Genomic DNA, 20,510 nt, shown 5'->3' on the forward strand with positions numbered 1-20,510 from the left:
TACACATCACCTTTGAAGATACGGCATTCACCCAGTCAAGACCGGCGCCTCCGCGGGAATCAGGTGAGCGTTACAGAGGCGAACTCCGGAGATGGGCGAGGTAGGCGAAGCGCAGGATGGATTCAAGACTGGTTACTTTACAGGTAAGTGTTCTTGCTGGCTAATGCTGTTCTTGTTCTTCCAGGTATTAATGGAATCCGGATCTAGGGCTTCAGGATCTAGCCGCCGGAGAAGCAGATGAGCAGGAGCTGGACACGCTGAGCGTTACGCTGCAGGAGTGCAGAATAACGCAAATCGTGTTCTGCTGTTTGGGTGTGGTTTAAATATCCCAGGTAAGGTAGTTCTAGGCCAAGTAGTTCCAGGCCCAGCCACACCCAAAACACTGGACCGCATGGCTTGGTTCTAAAGAACTGTGCTGTGTAATAGGCCTCCATGTTGGATTAAGGTCCAAAACTGGTATTGCTTTATTCCTGATAATGAGCCTGGCCCAAAGGCGCCATGACTGACTCCATGTATGTTTCTGATGTTGTAGTAAAGGTCCTTGGAGCCAGTGTGAAGGGCTTTAGCCCCACTGCTGCCAGGGGGCTGTTATACCTGAGGGGGTCAGGGGCATGGATCATGACACAGTCACGCTTTGAGACCTTAAGCACTTTGCGCACAAGCCTATGGTTTTGGTAACTATGACGTAATTGAGGAAACCAAACAATGTGAGATGTTTTGTCTGCTTTTCAGAAAGATTGTGCAACAAACACCTCCAGCTGTCTCTCCTCTTGGCGCTGCGCCCCATAGAATAAAGTTGAGTCCTGCAATAAATTTGGTCTAATTGTACACAAAGCTCCTCCACCTTTTCCTTCTCAGGCCTTGCTGAGCATCTTATCTATCCCTCATCCCAACTATGTCCCCGACGTTGCTCCTGTCTACCGCTACTGAATGTTCTATCATACTCCTACTTTGCCTCTAGCACAGGCAAAAGCGATTTGACGCCATAAGCTATGGCAAGAGGTGCTAAACATATGCAAGATAACATAAGTCCATGCATTTGAGGCTGTGCTCAGCATTTGTGAATGTAAGTCTACTAACAGTATCACATGGTTGCATTTGCGTATGAAGCGCTATATCTAGCATCTGTTGGCTGCATCTGCCTTCTGAGGCTATACCTGGCATAAGCTGGAAGCCCCTGGTCTTATGTGGCTGAAAATAGCCTAATATGACAGAACCTGGCTTGTGAGGCTATAACTGACATGTGATGGCAGTAGCCAGCTACACGAGACTGCACTGGTTGAAAGCAGCACCCTTGTACTATGATGACTCCATTGGGTGGGCCTGTCGTAACATGACTGCACCGATGGCATTTCAAGGCACTTCCTAGTTGATATAAGATTATTAACCAAACTACCCTCCTGTCTGTTTTAGTATCTGTTTTATGGCATTTGTGTATGCCTTTGAATCCACTTGATATGACATAATGAGGATGGCCGTAGGACATGTGATGTCACTTCCTGTGATGTAAATGGGCGTGGGACGTCACTGCCTGCCTGAAGGGAGTAATTAGAAGTATGAAGAGGTTTGCGGAGATTGATTTCTCCAGGCAACTTCGAGCTAGACGATAATTTCTGGCTCTATGGACTTTTGTGTGTGTTCTGAAGTTGTTTTTTGGGACCCACCTTGGTGAGCGTCCCAGGTTAAAATTGTGAGGTGGCAGGACAGGACATAATGGGGGGGTGAGGCCCGACCCACTCGCCAGAGTCGAAGGCTTCACTTAAATCACACTACCTGCTAAGTTTGAGCAACAGTCATTGCCATTGGAACGTCCTGCAATTCGAACTTTGTTACTCCCTGGAGCCCGCATTGCAGGACATCCAGGTTGAGATTCAAAATACTGGCTTCTAGGCTGAGCACGGAGACTGACTTGATTGTGTGGGATTGCTCTCTCTCCACCAATCCCTGCTAAATTTGAGATAATCTAGTATCTTCTGTAAATTGGAAGGTACAGTTTTCCAGGTAAATACCGCCACACCTGCAAAAGAACATTTGGATGAGAAAGTGCTTCAGAACTTGGAAGATCTCTTGAGCCACCAGAAATGTTCAATGTGTCAGCCAAAGTAGGACGAAGTTTTGAAATAAATGGCCATGTATGTAATATACAGCAATTTAAATCAAATGTGAGCGTTTAAAGGAAGCCATTGTAGGGAGGATAAAATCGTAGTGATATGATCGAACTTCCTGACACCTAGCACAGACCGGGCGGCAGCATGAACTATAGCTTTCAGTGGTGCTAAGGTACATTGAGAAAGACCAATAAAAAGTGAATAACCAAAATCAATTCCCTGTGGAGAAGCGTGTGCTATTTAAGGTCTTGTGCATTATCCACAAAGCCTTCTATAAACTAGGGGCTGAACATCTTCAGACCAAGTTCTGCCTCTATGTCCCTTCCAGAGCCCTTCGCTCTCAATCTTCCTTGATTATTCAAGTCCCTCGGGTTAAGTATTGTCATATCGTTGGCCGTGCTTTCTCCGTGAAGGCAGCGAAGGCATGGAATCCTCTTCCTTTGGCCCTGCGGGAGATTGATAATCATTTGTCTTTTTGTCGTGCTCCGAAGACTCTTCTGTTTTAATCTTATGCTGCTGTCCTGAGCCTATATCCGTTGGGTGAGTGCCATGAAGCCTTTGGGTGAACGTGCGCTTTATACATTTTGTTAACATAACATAAAACCAGTTATTGTACTAAAAGTCTAAAATGGACATCCGATAAAAAAGGTTTCACAGATCGGGAGGCTAAAAGGTAAGCATTTGCAGTTTTCACAATCGTATTCACTTGAAGAATAAAAGAAAGCCTAGAATCAAGCATAACAAACAAGAGATTTATCAGTAGGAGAAAGCTCAGCAGAGGCACCCATTTAGAAACAGCAGGAGAGTGGTGAGAATGGGAAAATAATACAAAATTTGGTTATACTAGAATTAAACTTTAAAAAATGGGAGGTTATCCAATCTTCCAGTTCTTGCAAACAATCCCATGAAGGGCAAAGATCACTTTCAACCTATAATCTGAGATACACTTGGGTATCATCGACATACTGAAGGATTGAAAAGTGTTTTTCGTCAATTAAAAACCTCAGGGGTTCCATATTTAGGGTAAAAAGCATGGGTACTAAAATTGAGCCTTGCGGTTCGCCCAAATGGGACTAAAAAATGAATCCAAGTGTTCTTGACCCAGAACTACAGCCTGTTTTCTTAATAAAAATGATCGTAGCCATGCAAGGACAGAGCCCTGATTACCCATTCGATCAGAAAGAATGGTCATGCTACATTGGATTCGATGCCAATAGATGTCCTGATGCAGTTACGTAAAAATTAGCTGCTTGCATGGTAACACTTCTAGCAAGCAAGGCGGTCTGTGAGAGGGAATTCTGCTAAGTCTTCTTGAAGCCACTAACGCTTCACGTGTATCACTGAAACGGGACGGTCCTACACCTAAACCCTTAAACCATTGCCCTTTGTAGAATGTTGGCAAGCAAAATGAGGCCACCAGTTGATTATTTTCCATAAATTAATGCGTTTGGATGTGTTTGTGTTGTATCTTATTGCCCACTTCCTAAATTATTTTGTTTTTTATTTTAATGTCTTTCATATTCCCCCCCTCCAATCCCCCAACAGCCACTGGGCATTAATGACCACAGGTAGACATTTCCTTTCATTGTGTGTTCTATGTCACCGAGAAATTCTCTGAATATTGATCATGGTACCCAGGGCACCCTAAGTGTCATCCACTTTCTCTCAATTTACTCAGCCACTAGAAATCACTCAGCCACTTTCCCATAAGGCTATGTTAGCTCAAGGGACATCATTTAGGGGTTGCCAGAGGTCGCAACTGCGACCTCTGTGGTCTCCCTTGCGACCTCTAAAAAAATTTTTAAAAATTTAAAAAAATCTTTTTTCTTTTTTTGTGTAATGCAAGCTATTGGGGTGTCGCCAGCACCATGTGGCTCTTTACTTCTGGAGTGGCTGGCTTTCTTGTTCAGGCCCCTTAAAAAAATAAGAAAAATAAGAACAGGGGTGCCACAAGTCTAACACTTTCAGCATTGACCCTAAATAAGAAAGAATAGGAATACCAAATAATGTGTCTTTCTGTAATTCTATACACTAATTTCTAGACCCATTAAAGGTTTATTTCAGGCACACTTCAGGGGGTGAGTAACTGATTTAGCTTGTTCTTAAACGCCTCAAATCAGTCTTTCATCCTTCTGAGGTCGATAAATGAGTACCAACACAGGTTGGGTGATATTGGGTGTATATTTTTTCTATATAAAGCGCTTAAGCGTAAGTGCTATATAATAACACATCATTATCATTTGGTCATGGACGTCTGCTTGCATTCACAGCAATTTGGTAACATGGGCCTATACACACTGATCTTAACGATACATATGGCGATCCATTCTTGTATGAAATGTATATCACATTATAGTGATATCGTAACAATATTTTACGTAGTGTACAATGCTATGTGATGCCACTTCCTGTTTTATCAATGGATGAAAGGTTGTGTTTCATTGCTTACAGCGATATCACTTCGGGTGGGGTCAAATGACATCACTTCCTGTGATGTCATAAGTGGGGTCAGGGGTCGTGTGATGTCACTTCCACTACCCCTAGCATTTTGGTGAAATAACAGCCCTGGTTAGCTCCTGTCCTCCTGGTTACTCAGCTCGTTTGGAAGCCCTCTGAGTGAAACACCGCTAAAAGCTGTCTTCCAATCTATGTAGGCCCCATCTATTCCTTCCCCTGATCAAAGTTGGTAGTCTCCCAGATCATGGGATCGACAAGTTTACCTACCAGGGCTTCCCCTTTGGTGAAACCGAGACTGGCAGTCAAATTAAAGAGGAAGCCTACAACAGAAAGAACATTAGACAAGTTAAGAGGTGGACACCGCCTGACGAAGCCACACAAAGAGTAAAAGGCAACCATTCAACTACACATCAATACACTGAAGAAATCAAGGGAAATAGGCCTCCAGAACGAGATTTTATTTTGCTTGAATTGTTACGATGACAATGCACAGATGACACCTACAGGCCACAAATATGCAAATGGTTTCATAAGTGTGTTCCCCATCTGAATGATGGGTTTGGCAGTGTTCCTTTCAGTGGCCCGCTGGGACCTCGACTTGCAGTTTGCCCAGGAAGTAGGATAGAAATGCTTGACATGATTCTTCTCAGAAAAGGCACATCTTCAGTTCTGGTTTAGTTTTTAGCGATGGTCTAAAAGTAAATGAGAAAGTGAATGATAACAGAGATCCACAGGTGTTACAATTAACTTCTCCTGGTTGTATACCTGTATTTGCATAGATTGCTTGCAAAGGTTACACCCAGAGTGGCTTTGTCCCTTTTCTCATATCTAGTAGATGACCCCGGTCAGGATATAGTTTATTTCTGTCACGTGCTGAAAATGGTGAAACATTCTATACTTTGTCATGTAAGAACAAAGGTGTACACGCATGGGACTTCCTGGGGTCCAGTGATTAAAACAAACAAGAAAGGAGGGGCAATTTCTGTGATGGACCTTCTACCTGGAGTACCTTTCCAAGATATTGAAAGAAAAGTCCAGAGAAAAGGTTGGATTGCCTCTAACTCTGTTAAGTAGACTGAACTATTCTAGTTGAAGTCATCACTCTCATCTTCTCCAGCTCCATGAGGTGGCCTTACCCTATCTCTTTGGCAGGGTCGTGTTGAATACCTTAATATTTGATCACACTGATTCAATGCTTTGTAAGTGATATTTGAGTATGAGGTTTTGGAAGTAAAATTTCATGGCGATCCTATGTTAGAAGCTAGCTGACACAACTTGGGCTCGGACATTGGTTCATACACCCCATAATCAACCCGAAGAGTTTTGGTGGCAGAAAGGAAAAGGACCTTTTATGGAGCACTAGTCAATACCATCTCACTACTTGGTGGGGGAGGGAAGAGCATATAGGGATTGGGAAAAAGAACTAGCAAGGGCAAACGATCCCCCAGACTGCTCCCTATCTCTGGCACCATCTAGGGTACTGCACTCTCTTCTGGGTGATATTTTTTTAGGAAGGCCCAATTGAAGAGTTACTGCTTTGTGTGTCTGTTGTCTGTGTTTATTAACTTTTTATTACTGACTTATTTTGTCACTCACCATTTTAACTGATCTATTTGATTTGTAAATGTCTCCCCTTCGCTGGGGGTGCTTTATATTTATAAACGAGCAGGGTCGTTATTACACTGCAATCATTATGTAATACTCACACTTTTAATCCAGCTGACGTAGTTGGAGACTCGGCTGAAGACGGTGGGTTTCTTCAAAGCATTACACCCGGAAGAGGACACGAAGCTGGTTACACCATGGACATACCACCTTCCATCAGAGCCCTTGCAATTCAGGGGTCCCCCAGAGTCACCCTGAAATTGTGGGGAAGACAGTTAGTGGATGGAGTAATATGGGTGAGAATAATAGGGCTATATGGGGTTCACCATTCCACACAGCACGAAGCACATACATTCTTGGGAATATAAAGAGACCGCTTTCGTCACACAATCTCCGATGACAGCACACAAGAACACACAGTTAATTCAGCACTTGCACTCTGCCACAGACACAAAAACAGGACTACAACTAGGTTTCCAATGATGCACGAGCCAGCCTCCATCAACGGTACTATCACACATGAGCTCCCCGGAGAAAACATATGCTCTTTTAAAGGGTAAAGTCTGTTTTTTGACCAGCATCCTGTCACTGCCGGTAAAGCAACGGCAAGGTAGTTGATGTGGAAATAGAGGAATTACAGAGGGAGGTGACAGCCATTGTAAACAAACGCCCTCCTGTGCATGTTGTTGAATGTGGGGGGGTCGGAGGGGGTTGGGAGTGGGATTTTTGAGGAAAAGTGTATGTGTAGGTTGGGAGATACTGTGTGTGTTTCTGTTTGAGGAATTCAGAGCTAGTTCCATGGAACGGTCGGTGTGTGACCAAACAAGGGAATGTAGTCAAGAGTCTGGATTTTCTAGTTATAGATGTGTGGTGTCAGGTGATGGTGATAGGCCGAGGGAGGTGGTCTGGTGAGTGGGGAGGGGTAAGGAACAGAATTAAAATTGGGATCATGTGTTGTCTTTTAATGGTGGTTGTGTGTCCACCTCACTTAAAAGGGTTGCCTTCTCAGGAGTTGGCTGAACGGTATGTAGTCTGGAGTTACCTGGGTACACTGGAGTTGCTCATTAGCCCAGGGCTAAGGGGTGAACCAATGGCGGTGGGGGATACGAAAGCTTCTGGGGCTGTTGGTCTCTAGTATGTGTCGTGAGGCCTTTTCCAGGCTGCAACATTTTTCTGATGTTTCTAGCCCTTATGACACATTTTAGACATTTTCCAGAACCGCCAAAATTGACATCATTTTCTGGCCTCTTTAGTGCATGGAGTATGGCAGAGACATGTTGCGGGCCTGTAAGAAGTGAGAGTGCCGCAAACTGAGATAAAAGAAGGTAGGCAGAGCCAAGGCGACTGAGAAGGGCATTGTGCAATGCCTTCCAATCCCATCAGGAGGCATGTTCTGCCCTCTTTGGTTTTGAACTTACGTTGCAGCCGGATTTGACATCACCACCAGCGCACACCATGGTAGTCTTGACAGTGCTGCCCCACCAGTCCCTCTGGGTGCAGTGGGCATGGTCGACTGCTGGGAGCAGAGCCTGCTGAAGAGTCGCAGCAGAAGGTCCACCCGCTGCGTTGAAGGAGAAAGAGATAGAGTCGTGAAGAAATCTGTGTAGCGGAGGTAGAAGTATTCCTCGATCTTGGAACACGAAAAATTGGAGGTCTGCGTTCCTGATGACCAAATGGATCGGGAACCTGTCCCTAGTCAGCCATCATGATGGCAAAACAAACATAGGGACCACATTAAAGTGGGCAGCTAACAGAATTCCCCCCGGTGATTCCTTTTAGGAATGTGTTTTTTGTGGCAGGAGGGGGAGGGGGGTGCAATTTACTAATTGACCAACAGTTCATGATTTACAAATTGTAACCTGTTGTTAGAGCCTGGGGCGGGCACCCCCAGGTGTTGCCCATGTGCTAATCTAACGTAGGACGTGACTAGAACAACTTGAATACCAGGACCACGGGACGAGGTGCCTCATTACAAGTTTGGTGGTAACAGTAAATCATGTGGCATTTCAAATACTGCTTATTTTTAAAATACACCTAATTATGAGTTGTGATTGCATGAGACATTTACAGCATTGGATCCATCGAAAGTACTGCATGGGGGAAATGTGGGCGATGCATCCCGCTTAGTATCAACCTGAGTTCTGATATATAGCATTTTCTGGAATTCAGAAATGTCAATACTGGCCTGCACCTTTCCCCCTCAATAGTCCAGTTCTGGATACGCAGATACTTCCCTGTCGTACCCCAAGACGACTTGCACACGGTTATTCCATTTGTAGGAAATAATAGCTAAAGAACATCATGTACAACCCCCCCAATGCAAAAGTATTTGTATTTATTTATTTGTATTGCGCCCCTGGCCCTAAGGCATCTGGGTGCATATCTTCACAGTATACATGGTAACAAAAACATACAGTACAGAATGATGCAGGTGGCTGATGTCACCATGCAGACGGCAGAAATATACAGCATTTACAGGAAGCAGACTACATGAAGGAGATTACCGACGGTGCAATCTCATAAAAATTATATACAGGTAGGGTATTCATGGTACAATGGATCGTAGGTAATGAGAGTTAGGCTTGTGTAGGGGCATGATCCTGGGCAAAGATCCAGATGTTGGCCTTATTCTAATGGCAAGAAGGTTCAGCCCTGAGTGCATTGGGAAGCGTATTCCAGAGTTTAGCCACGAGGACTGGGAAACTGGACCCACCTGATTTTTGCAGCTTGAATTTGGGCATGGATAAGGTGTGAGCATAAGCTGATCTCAGTGGGCGGGTTGAGGAGTGAGAGTTAAAGCGGTTAGCTAAGTATGCAGGGGCTGAATTGGACTGGCACTTATGGGTCAGTGCCAGAGTTGTGAGGGATATTCTGTGAGTAACAGTGAGCCAGTGTAAGCTGCCCCTGGTGTCGGAGATGTGGACTTTCCTGGGAATGTTAAGAGCAGCTCTTATCGCGTTATTCTGGGTTACCTGCAACTTGTTAATGTTCCTTTGGCTAGTCCAAGATATAGGGCATTGCAGAGGTCAATTTTGGCCATAATAAGTGTTCTCGCCAGGATAATACAATTGGCAGTCGTCAGGAAGGGCCTGCATGCAGTAATGAGTTTGCATGTGTACGCAGATGCTGAGGCCACAGCATTGCTTTGTCTTTTGAGGGATAAACTCAAGTCAAGATAAATACCTAAAGTTTTAGGGCCTCATTACACGGATGGCGCTAAGGGATTACCGGCACCGGTAAAAGCACCTGTGCCGGTAATCCCTTAGCGCCATACTACGAGGTCCCTCAGTGGGTCCCGTCCTTAACGTGTGGCCAGACCACACGTTAAGGAAGGGACCCGCTGAGGGACTTCAGGGCAAATAAAGGTACCGCTAATAGCGGTACCGTTATTTGCTCCTTCCCAATTCCCATTGAGCCCGATGGGGGCTCAAATGGGAATGGGGAAGGGCCTTGTTGAATGGGGAATTACTGCCCTGCCAACCTTGGAATGGGGCGGTAATTCCCCCATTCACCAAGGCGGAATCGGTAAAATATCGGCGGCAATCATGGTGCTATTAGCGCCATGGTTACCGCCGTCCATGTAATGAGGCCCTTGGTGTCTTTGGACACTTTGATGGTATTGCCGTCAATAATAAATGATTTGAAGGCAGGGTCCAATTTATTGAGTTTGTTGTGGGAGCTAAGGATAAGTAACTCAGTTCTTTCATCATTTAGGCAAAGCCCATGATGCGCCATCCAGGCCTGGATAACGGAGTAAACGTCATTAAGGGCTTTTGAGTCAGTCGCGTAGTCCCAAGTGATAGGGATGAGTATCTGGGTGTCATTGGCGTAATTGGCCTAGGTGACACCCAGATAGGCGAGAATATCAAAGAGTGGCTTCGTGAAGCCATTGCATAATGTGGACGAGACACAAGACCCTTGCGGGGCGCCACACGAGACTGGAGATGGTTCGGCAGATGCAAATGGGGAGAAGACCCGCATAGTTCTGCTTGCCAAGAAGGAGCTGATCCAGGGTGTAGCTTCATTTGAAAAGTGGGCAGCATTTGTAAGGTGGAGGCAGAGAATTTGGTGGTTAACTAAATCAAATGCTCCTGATAGGTCTAACAATAGTAAAAGGGCTAGATTACCATTGTCGTTTAGGTCTGTAAGGGCTTCCAACATGGGGCAATGTGCCTGACCCTCAAATCAACACCTACGCCCACAATGCCCAGGATCTCCTGAGGGTTGATAGGAAGTCCTTCCCTCACCTGCTCCCATCAGTTCAAAACATCATCACCACTATTGGGAGAACATCCAGGTGAAGGCCTTGTCATCGAGAAGATACTCACTGTACAGACGCCCCCAGCCAGTGATGTAACAGGGATACTTGTTGGCGAGGAGCTGCCCTGCCGGCGGCAAACACCCAAGCTTCACTTTGTCGTTGAGTACAGCAGACTTGGATAACTTCATCAGCGCAAGATCGTTGCTAGAAGAGAAAGTGGACTTGTCTTCAGAGGCTGCTGTGTTCGGAGCAGAATGATGGGTAGATAATGACCATCCGCCACCAGACCTCTTCTGCCATCTCGGGTGACCATTTTGTAAAATGATGTGCAATTTGAACCCAACTAATCTCCTCACTTGGAGCCTATGGCTTCCACATTTCCACACTCCAAAATATAGCCAATATTTCCAAAAGAGAGAAATCAAAGTGTTTGAATGTGGCTAACACTTTGCGGTGTCCAGACATTTGGTCGACCTAAAACTGGTCGAATGACATTTGGTCGACGCAATTTGGTCGAAAACCAAATGGTCGAATTTTTTTTTTTTAATTATATATTTATTTTTCGGGTTTTTGTTTTTTACAAAAATGGGTTTTTAGAAAAAAAAGGGGGTTGGGGGGGGACCCCCCCCAAAAAAAAAAAAAGATGAAAATAAAAAAAATAAAAAATTCGACCATTTGGTTTTCGACCAAATTGGTTCGACCATTTGTCTGGTCGACCAATTTTTTTCGACCTAATGTCTGGTAACCACACTTTGCCATGGATATTTCTACTTTATAAGGACCCTCAAAAACAAAAGGCAATATTCCATACTGTATGACATTTGCTTCGACCACAGTGTGCTAGATCATTAACTGCAGTGGAGTGTATGGCCTTGTATCCCATAACCTACAATGCATAAAGACTCCACACAACTTTTCAACTGGCTATCAAACATAGGGTTTGAAGCATGGTGATCTTACTCAAGGAAACTGAGTTTCCTCCACAAATTTAAAGACACTGGGCCTCATTATGAGTTTGGATGTAGTCATGCCCTTATTAAGGGCATGGCTGCCTCCAAGATCGGGTCTGGGTCCCGCAAAAGGGGACTTACCGGGACATTCTGACCTTGGAGGGTCCGGTAAATCCCTTTCACGGGAACCGGACCCGGTACATCCCATAGGGCTCAATGGGAATGGGGAGGATGCTAACCACGGGCCCGTTAATGACAGGCCCATTGTTAGCATCCTGGCCTGCTAGCTGGTCTGACCAGGCATGAAAAGTGAGACCCGCTCCAGACCTCGCAATCTGGCCGCCCAGAATGAATGGTGCCGGTCCCGTACCGGCACCGTTCTTTCCATGGTCTGCCAGCCTCCTAATGAGGCCCATAATAACGTCTTATGCCACAAGTGCTTCCTGTGGGCACCTCTTTCTGACGCTCTTGCCTCAATAGCACATGCCCATGCTTGTACTGGTAATATCCTGCCAGCACTGCTTTAATAGCATCTATGCAGAAATTAACATCATGATTATGATCAACTTGTAAAGAGCATAGAACCATGCAATCGACTAATCCTTGGCATGAAAATAACTTCTGCAAATAGGGACAGCAGGCACACCTGCTGCTCAATGGAACATTACCCAACTTTGGAAAATGTGCTCTCGCTCTCTTTGAAGCAAAACTCAGGCTTCAACGATCTGTACTCATGCATAAAGAGATGCACAGGCAATCTCTGAGATATCTCACCTGACTGTTACGATCCTACCAACCGGCCAGATGCACAATTGTCTATTTTTCGTAAAGGAAGCACCTACCAATAGGCGAGACTGCAACTACTCATAGGAGATGTAGCAACTACTGCCAACAGTGGAGGCATCAATAACCCACACACAAGGCAACAACTACCTATACGATAAGCAGCAACTGTCAATATGAAATGCTGAAATTACCCATAGGAGAAGCATAACTACCCAGAGGATAGTCATCAACTATGCCAAAGAGTTGGAAGTTATCTAAAAGAAAGGCAGCAAATACTCAACTATATACAGGAAATGAAATAACTACTCCAAGGCAAACTGCCCATAAGAGGGCATCAAATACCCTTTGGAGATGTATAACTATCCAATTCCAAACAGCAATAACTCATAAGAGATGTTTCCACCGCCCCATAGACAAGGCAACACATACAAGCAAGACAAGTATCATTTTACAATATGGTAGAAACTACCCATAAGAGTGGAAACAACTGCTAATAGGAGCAGCAGAAACAACACAAAGCACAGGCAGCAAATACCGTACATGAGTTAGTAATGACACACCTGAAAGACATAGAAAGCATCTATTAAGAAGATGGACAGACCTATCCATAAAGAGATAGAAACTATCCGTTGGTGAGGCAAAGGCTATCCAGAGGCTAGGCAAACTCTATCCATAGGTCAAGTGGACATGATTCATAAGAGCTGGATCTGTCAAAAACGACCCAAAGCAGAGACAACAACAACAAAAAACAGAGGCAGATACTACCCATGGGAGGACCACTGCCTTATTGGAAAGGCAGCTATTACACATATGTAACTACACCTAGACGAGCAGGGCAACTGCTCACAGAAGTCGGATCAGTAACCCATAGAAGAGGCAGAAAATACTGATATGAAATGTTGCAACTACCTATAGAGAGGCAGCAACTGCTTATTGGAACGCATTAACTACCTAGAGACAAGAAAGCAACAATGCATTTTAGAGTCAGCAAATACCCAAAGGATAGGCAACCCTTGCCCATAAAAGAGGAAGAACATACCAATACAAAAGCCAACAACAAGAGTGGAGATAGAAACAAAAAATGTAAAAGGCTGCCACTACCAATAGGAATGACATTGATTACCCATCGGAGAGGCAGCAACTACTCATAGGGGAAGTGGTCACTGCCAGAAAAATGAACCAGAAACTATTCGATGAGATTGTGCCTGCACCCATAGGAGCAACAAAGTGCAGCTCAAAGGGAATTGATCCTGCCTAAATGAAGTAGCCCCGAATTAGATGAAGCAGCCTCTGCTCTGGGGTAGGGCTCAACCACACCATCAAATTCACTTACCCACAGGAGGGGCAGTTGGGGTTCCATTGTGGATGGACGACAATGCTGCTGACTGCAATGCGCTGTTCTGGACCCTCCACGATATCACGGTTGTGCTCTGCGACCACCACCCGGTACGTACGTCCGGAACTATCAAAGAGAGGAAATAATCAAATATTGCAATATTTGAGATAGGTTTCTAAATGCCAGCTTTTGGTAGTTGTGCTGTCTCTTTCCCTGTTCACATGAGGGCTTTACACCGTTTCCTTTTGCCAGCAACTGTGAAATCCCAGGGTCATTGCTGTTTCCTGCTCTAATACATGCCCCCTACCTGCAGTCCCTTAGTAGACTACTATTCATGACTAAGTAAGTGTGATAATGCAATCATATCTTGCGCTCCAGTTTCTCGCCCTCCCAAAATCTGCTTGTATAGACAGAAACAGGGTCTACTTAATCCTGCTAAGAACACTTGCATATGATATGATAGGTTATTTATAACATGCCTAATACCCAGATTTTGCGCAGACCCGGGAATCAAACCTGCTTTGCTCTGTGTGGTCTTGCTTCCAAGGCGAGCATGTTGCCCCTGAGCTATCCTCTCGAGCAGGAGCTTACAGGAAAGGTTCAGATATTTTGTAGCATAGGGGGAACTTAAAGTGCCAGCCAGGGCCTAGAGCACAATTTGCACTTTATTTCAAGGAATTTGCCAACTGCTCATTAACTGCCTCCAACTGTGGGCATTACCCCCAACTGTTGGGTGGTAGACGCTGGAGAAATGCCAGTTAATACTTCTCTCTAAGCAATGCCGTCCCAGCGCAGCATGGAGAATAAACTCTGACAAGTCACCGCAGCTTATACTTCCCAAGGCCGGCCAGGCCATAGCACATTTTACTCCTGAATATGTCTGCCAATCCTACGGTCTTAAATAAGCGACATTCACATAAATAAGCCACACGTCTTGCAGTAGAAAGTAGTGTGGGTAAACACAACACCTGCTGTCATGGCAACATCAACAGACACAAAGAAGAACCGAAGCTTGCTGCCTCACACAGGGCTCCAAGGCCAGCTGTTTTGTGGAAAGTATCTTCTTATATCCTGGAGGATAACATCACACTAGCTTCCACCTGTGGATCAGGGCAGACACATATGTTTGGGAAGACCAAGCATTATGGTTACCATATGACTCCATGTCATAGATGCCATGGCCCAATCTTGGGCTTTCATTACTCCACCAATTGCTTTCTAGGAGTTGTATTCTTGGGTCGCCTTAAATGAATAAAATGGATCGAAATAAAACTAAAGTAAAACCAAAGCCCCGGACTGGAACAGTGTGTCTCGGGTGACATGGATTCATTTGGTAACCCTGCTCAACATTGCTCAGAGCGAACTGCACGCTGGCCTGGAGAAGCTGTATGGTGGAATGGGTAGGACTGGGCGATATGGACAAAAAGTCATATCGCAATATTTTTGGGCTATATCTCAATATTGTTTATGTGGGTTAAATGCTCAGTTCTAAGCTGCTAACTAAATGTGAGATATCACAAAAGTACAAATACAGGGTTGCTCAGCTGCGTAAATATCGCATTGAAAATAAAAAATGGTAGCATATGTAATATATATATTCATGTGTATATCTCGATGTTAACGATATTGTCAAAGCCTATAGCGATATCGAAAATATATCGGTGTATATCACCAATATCGACATATCACCCGGCCCTAGGAATGGGGTATCACGGTTAGGAGGCATGTATGCAGCGCAACATTGTCGCTTTCTCTACTTCATTCCCACACACTTAAATCCCCCTAGCGCTGGGGTGGTTGTGTGTTACATATGTGAATTAATCTATACATATTTGCACAATGACCGTACGAGACACAGTGTCCAGCTGTCAGGATCCAGTTGGCTGCAACGAGGGTCCCTCCGCAGGTGTGATGGTACGCACCCCCACTCAGGTACTGCAGGGAAATCTATCAGGAAGGAAAGAGAAAAGCACAGGTGGGACACTTGCCATGCATTGGAGTAAGACTGGGCAATATAATATACTCCCATACCACCAGAAAATGCAATTCCAGCAGGGCATTGTGCTCTGTTTTAAGATTTTGGTGTTACAGGAAGGACACACATTGGGCTGTTAGACAGCTGTGCACTGGGATAAACTTTAGAGAAGCTACTTATTTATCTGTGATCTTGCACCAAACCACTGTGTGATGTATAACAACTTGTCTAGCTTAGCTGGTGGGATCCCAGGTGGTGTGGCTTTAGTCTCATTACCAAAGCTTTCATCTTGTATTCATTATAAAAAGTTTAATTGGTCGAGGACTTGTAGGGAAGATGTCGATGGTTATGTCTAATACAGGTGTCTGCAACCTTGGGCTCTCGAGATGCTTTGGCCTGGAGCTCCCCTTAGGCTTAGCCAGTTTAGTCAATGGTGAGGGATCATGGTAGTTGAAGTCCAAAACATCTGGAGAGCAGCAGTTTGCAGACTCCTAACTTGTTCATATGTGGATGAGTTTGGGCCCAATCAGGGGCCAGATTACAGAAACGTTGCAAGTGCAAATGTGCACGGCATTAGGACAGAATTTGCCCTATTTCTACAAGCAATGGAACAGATTAGAAAACCATTGCACCATGACTAGTGCAGTTTGGCATGTTATAGGCACCAGGGCCGAAATCACCCTAGTGCAAAATATATACTTTTTCGCATCAGGGCAAAGTTTGCCCCAGTGCTAATACCATTCCATATTAGCACTACGGCAATTTTTCCCTGGTTCAAAAATGCAGTGAAAATGTATCTTTGTTTGCACTAGCGCGATGTTTGCCCTGGTGCCATAAAATGCCAAATTGTACTTGTCAAGGTGCAGTCGTTTTCTAATATGTCAGAGTGGTTTTAGAAACAGGGAAAACTTTGCCCTATTGCTAATACCTTACAACTTTGCACTTGGACCAGTGCAACGTTTCTGTAATCTGGCTCCTCGTCTTCAATGTTTCTTCCCAATTTAAATTTAGGAACATTGGCAAATATCTGCAGATCCTAAATCCCACTAAGCATTATTGGCACCCTGGGCGTGGAAAGATCATCCTAGGGTCTGGCGAGATATTGAAGCAGAACGGCTGCAAAGGAAAGGCGGCAATGGTTCATACTAGCGTCAGTCAGGAGGTTATTGAGACGGTATCCGTGATGTTACCGAATAGAAAACAGACAATGGGCTCATTACGGGTCGGGCGGTCCGGAATTAACAGTGGTGGTAAACCCGCCGCCACTGTTAATTCCGGACCGCCCGATCCCGAGTCCTGCAGTCGGGAGGTGATCTTCCTGCCAGGTCTGACCTGGCGGGTTGAACACCTCCCACCTGCAGGCGGACGTGGAAACACCAGCACCATCACAAGATGATGCCGGTGTTTCCACTTCCCCATTGAGTCCTCTGGGACTCAATGGGACTCAATGGGAATGGGGATTAACACCATTCCGCCTCCGGAAATTCCCGGGACACCAGGGTCGTAATGCCCTGGTAATTCCGGGAGTCACGGAAGCGTAATGGTAATACGAGTCCGGCGGTAACCAGGCGGTTTTACCGCCGGCTGAGGCGGTACCAATGAGGCCCAATGACTTTTTTACCGAAACATTAAAATGTATATGGGGGTTGGGGTAAATGGGTAAAAAGGTGGGGATGGGGGTTTAGAAGCACAGGAAAATGGGTGCTTTGGGAAGACCCCCCCAAATTAGAAACAAAAATAGAAAAAAGAAAAATCGATATTCTTTCTGTAAAAAAGGTTTGGTTAAAAAGTATTCTCTGAACATTCATTCGGTAACATCACATAGATCCTATTGGGACAATGATGTTCCTTGGGAGATGAAGGTGAAAGGGGTACAGAAAGAGATTAGGGGGGGGGCATGTGCCTGACAATAGAATTAGCCACAGCACTGGGAGACCTCTACAGCTAGGTATGCAATAGCTCCCACCTAATGTTTGGGCTTTGTTGGACACGCTGCCCATCACCTACAGTGTTCATTCCTCTGCGCTTATACCCTCCCCGTGTTCTGTCCTCGCCAGATACCTCTAGACCTTTAGACCTCCTTACACCTCACCCCCATTATTGTAAATGTGCTTCTTCACTTGACCATAAAAGTCTATAGATTTTATGTTAGGACTATGCCCCCTAGATGTATATGTTTGTGACAGTTATTGCCGGTGACAGTTATTGCAGTTATAGTCGGTCCGATAGCACAGCGAGTAGAGAGCTTGCTTTGACATCTGTGCAGAGCCTGCTGACAAACTCAGCCTTTCATCCTTCCGAGGTCGATAAATGAGCACCACACACCGTGGGTGATAATAAGCAGCGCTCAGATGCCTCAGGGTTCGTAGCGCTACATAAATGCTAAATTATTATTATTATTATTATTATTGCACGAAAGCACCAGGGTGTTGTAACCTGCATTCTACAGACATGCTCATCTGCAAGCACTCTACAAATATTAAGTGTACTTATTATCTCTATTTTTAAAAACAAACAATTAAAAAAGTAACGTAAATTCGCCAACGTGTCGGGGGTTGCTGTTGGGACTCTTGTTTAGAGGAGAATTGCCTAGCATTTCAGTGTTGAACTATCAATGTGTGCGGGACAAGGCTGATATGCAAAGAGATATTGCGCCTCCCTGAAAAGGTACAGGGAGCTAAAACATGGATGTAGATTCTCCTGAGTGGGAACCATCCAAGAGAAGAGGTTATTTGGCTGTGTTCATTCTCAGTAGAGGGGTGCCCACAAATTTGGTAAATTTGGGTCACTTGGGGCTTCACCTTAAATAAAACGTTAATAGGGACATGGACCTGACTATGCTTAGAGAGGCACAAGTTCACCTCACTGATGACACCCATCGCGGCAGACACAAGTGTCTGGGTTTGCCGATGGTACTCTTGTTTAGAGGAGAGTTGCCTAGCATTTTGGTGCTATACTTCTATCAAAATATTTTACATTGAATGAACATATCTTGAATATTTTATATTAAAAACGTTTACAGTGAATGCACTTTTTGTGGGTGTGGGGTCCCCCACAAACCCCTGTTTCCCACCCCTACAAACCCATCCCGACCGTTTCCCAAAAATATTAAACCCTTTACCGCACCCCTAAATGCATTCACTATAAAAGTTTTCAATATAAAATATTCAATATATGTTCATTCAATATAACATATTTCTATATAAACACTGCATACCATACTATCATTGTGGGTGGGAGCAGATTGATATTCAAATGGATATTGCACCTCTGTGAAAGGTGCAATGGGCTAAAATGTGGGTGTAGAGGCTCCTGAGTGCAAACAACCATCCCAGAGAGCAGGTGATTTGGCTGTGTTCATTCTCAGTAGAGGGGCTCCCACAGGTTTGGGAAATAAAAAAAAATGAATTGTCTTCTAATTAGTTGCCTTTTGTCTATTGGGCACTTTTATTGGGGGCGCCACATTGTACCATGTGTGTATGTATGTGCATGTTTGTATATTTCTTGAATAGCACCCAACACCCCATTTAGCTTCAGGCTGCTTCCAAGCGCTGCAGCAGAAGTGAAGGAAAGGGAGTGGAGTGGAGAAATGGTGTAGATTTCTTGGTACCAGATTGCCCACCCTTACCCTGCCCACTCCCTTCTATCTCTTCTTCCGTCACTTTGTCCTTCCCTCTATGATTTGTAAAGTGCTCAATTGCTTCCCAAAGCTAGGTCTGCACTCAATAAATACCCCAATAATGCTAATAAAAGGAAGGGACATGGAAGAGTTGAGGTTGGAAGAGAAATCATGGCTAGACAGTGAAAATAACAAGTGCTAATAGTGTGTTTAGAGCTTCAATGGTGGGCAGACTTGGAAGGGGACTTAACAGTGTTGCACTTGCACGCCTCTTCCCACAGCAGTGTGGGCAGATAGGCCCTTAGATCTCGCTCTGATGCTGACATGTGCATAGCTCTCAACCATTTGTGTTGCAAAGGCGGGTGAAATCACACGATTTTGTTTTTGGCGGGTGAGACGCCCATTGGAATGAATGGATGTGCAGGAGGCTTGGCGGGTGAGTCAGCCCTTTAGAAGTGGCGGGTGAGTCAGCCCTTTAGAAGGCGGGTTACACCCGCCAAAAGCGTGTGAGTTGAGAGCTATGCATGTGATGTTCACTAAGGATATTGTTAAGTGATCATTGTCTAGTGTGGTGTCACTGAGCTTCATCATGATGCCCAGAGCCTTTTCATGATGCTGCCTTGTTCCTTTGTGACATCATTGCTGTAATGCCATGGAGACATACTGCGATGCTGTGTCATGCTACATGTGACTTTATCCCCATAAGAAAGTACTGGCACAGGCTAATAAACAGAGATGTAAAGCCACATTGCCAAATTAAACAATATTAAACTCTGTAGCATGACTGAGTCTTTCTTACCTGCCATGGCCAGCTGTACGGCCTGACATCCTCGCCGTTCACCACCCTGGCATTTGGGCTGTATGTGGGCACCCCACACCCGTAGGCTGTGGAAAAAAAGAGCAAGGTTGAGAGCACATAGGTCATGGCAGGTAGATGAAGAACCTGGCAGACTTCAAGTGTCCCGCCAACGCCATGGAGCAATGCATCCTAAGCCTTCCCTGCAAATGATCAACCACATGCTTCGAACTTCATAGACAACAAAAATAACACTAAAGCATGCCATAAAAAACAAACTGGCACATGCCTTGGGACACTGGCTAAACCTAGGCATGGTGACCTTCTAACTTTCTACAGGACTGGGAATTACAAACAGGGACTGCATGCATAAATGTGGCAGTGCCAAAGACAACATCTTCCACAAACCCTCAGCTGTTGAGATCTTACTTAGGTCCGGGATGTCCTGGTTTGAAAGCTATTGTGACATGACAAGATACTCCACCCTGTTCAATGAGGATCTATTTTACAGCATGACATTCAGCATCATACCAGAAAGTCCTGCGGGCTGGCCTATTTTCCCCGGCTATTCGAGGTCTACTCAGCCCAGTTCCCGTGATGCTAACGATCGTTTCATG

General features: G+C 45.0%; 1 protein-coding gene across 1 annotated transcript; it reads right to left on the reverse strand.

Moving 5' to 3' along the window:
• Window positions 1-5,002: 5,002 nt before the first annotated feature.
• On the reverse strand, window positions 5,003-20,022 carry LOC138472661 (proproteinase E-like). Its single transcript, XM_069610952.1, has 7 exons — window positions 19,897-20,022; window positions 15,353-15,450; window positions 13,501-13,629; window positions 10,499-10,635; window positions 7,589-7,731; window positions 6,272-6,424; window positions 5,003-5,257 (listed from the first exon to the last, which is right to left on the reverse strand). Exons 1-7 carry the CDS (start codon window positions 20,020-20,022, stop codon window positions 5,240-5,242), a joined length of 804 nt encoding a protein of 267 aa, XP_069467053.1. The 3' UTR covers window positions 5,003-5,239.
• Window positions 20,023-20,510: the final 488 nt, after the last annotated feature.

Source organism: Ambystoma mexicanum, chromosome 8, assembly GCF_040938575.1.
Source record: "Ambystoma mexicanum isolate Mex_15411 chromosome 8, UKY_AmexF1_1, whole genome shotgun sequence".
NCBI lineage: Eukaryota > Metazoa > Chordata > Amphibia > Caudata > Ambystomatidae > Ambystoma > Ambystoma mexicanum.

Coding starts and splice junctions, on each gene's coding strand:
- LOC138472661 (XM_069610952.1), bottom strand. CDS start 20,022: ATGACCTATGTGCTCTCAACCTTGCTCTTTTTTTCCACAGCCTACGGG. Junction 7,732..10,498: donor TGGCTGGGGGCGTCTGTACA/GTGAGTATCTTC, acceptor CCTTCAACGCAG/CGGGTGGACCTTCTGCTGCG. Junction 6,425..7,588: donor ATGTCAAATCCGGCTGCAAC/GTAAGTTCAAAA, acceptor CCACAATTTCAG/GGTGACTCTGGGGGACCCCT.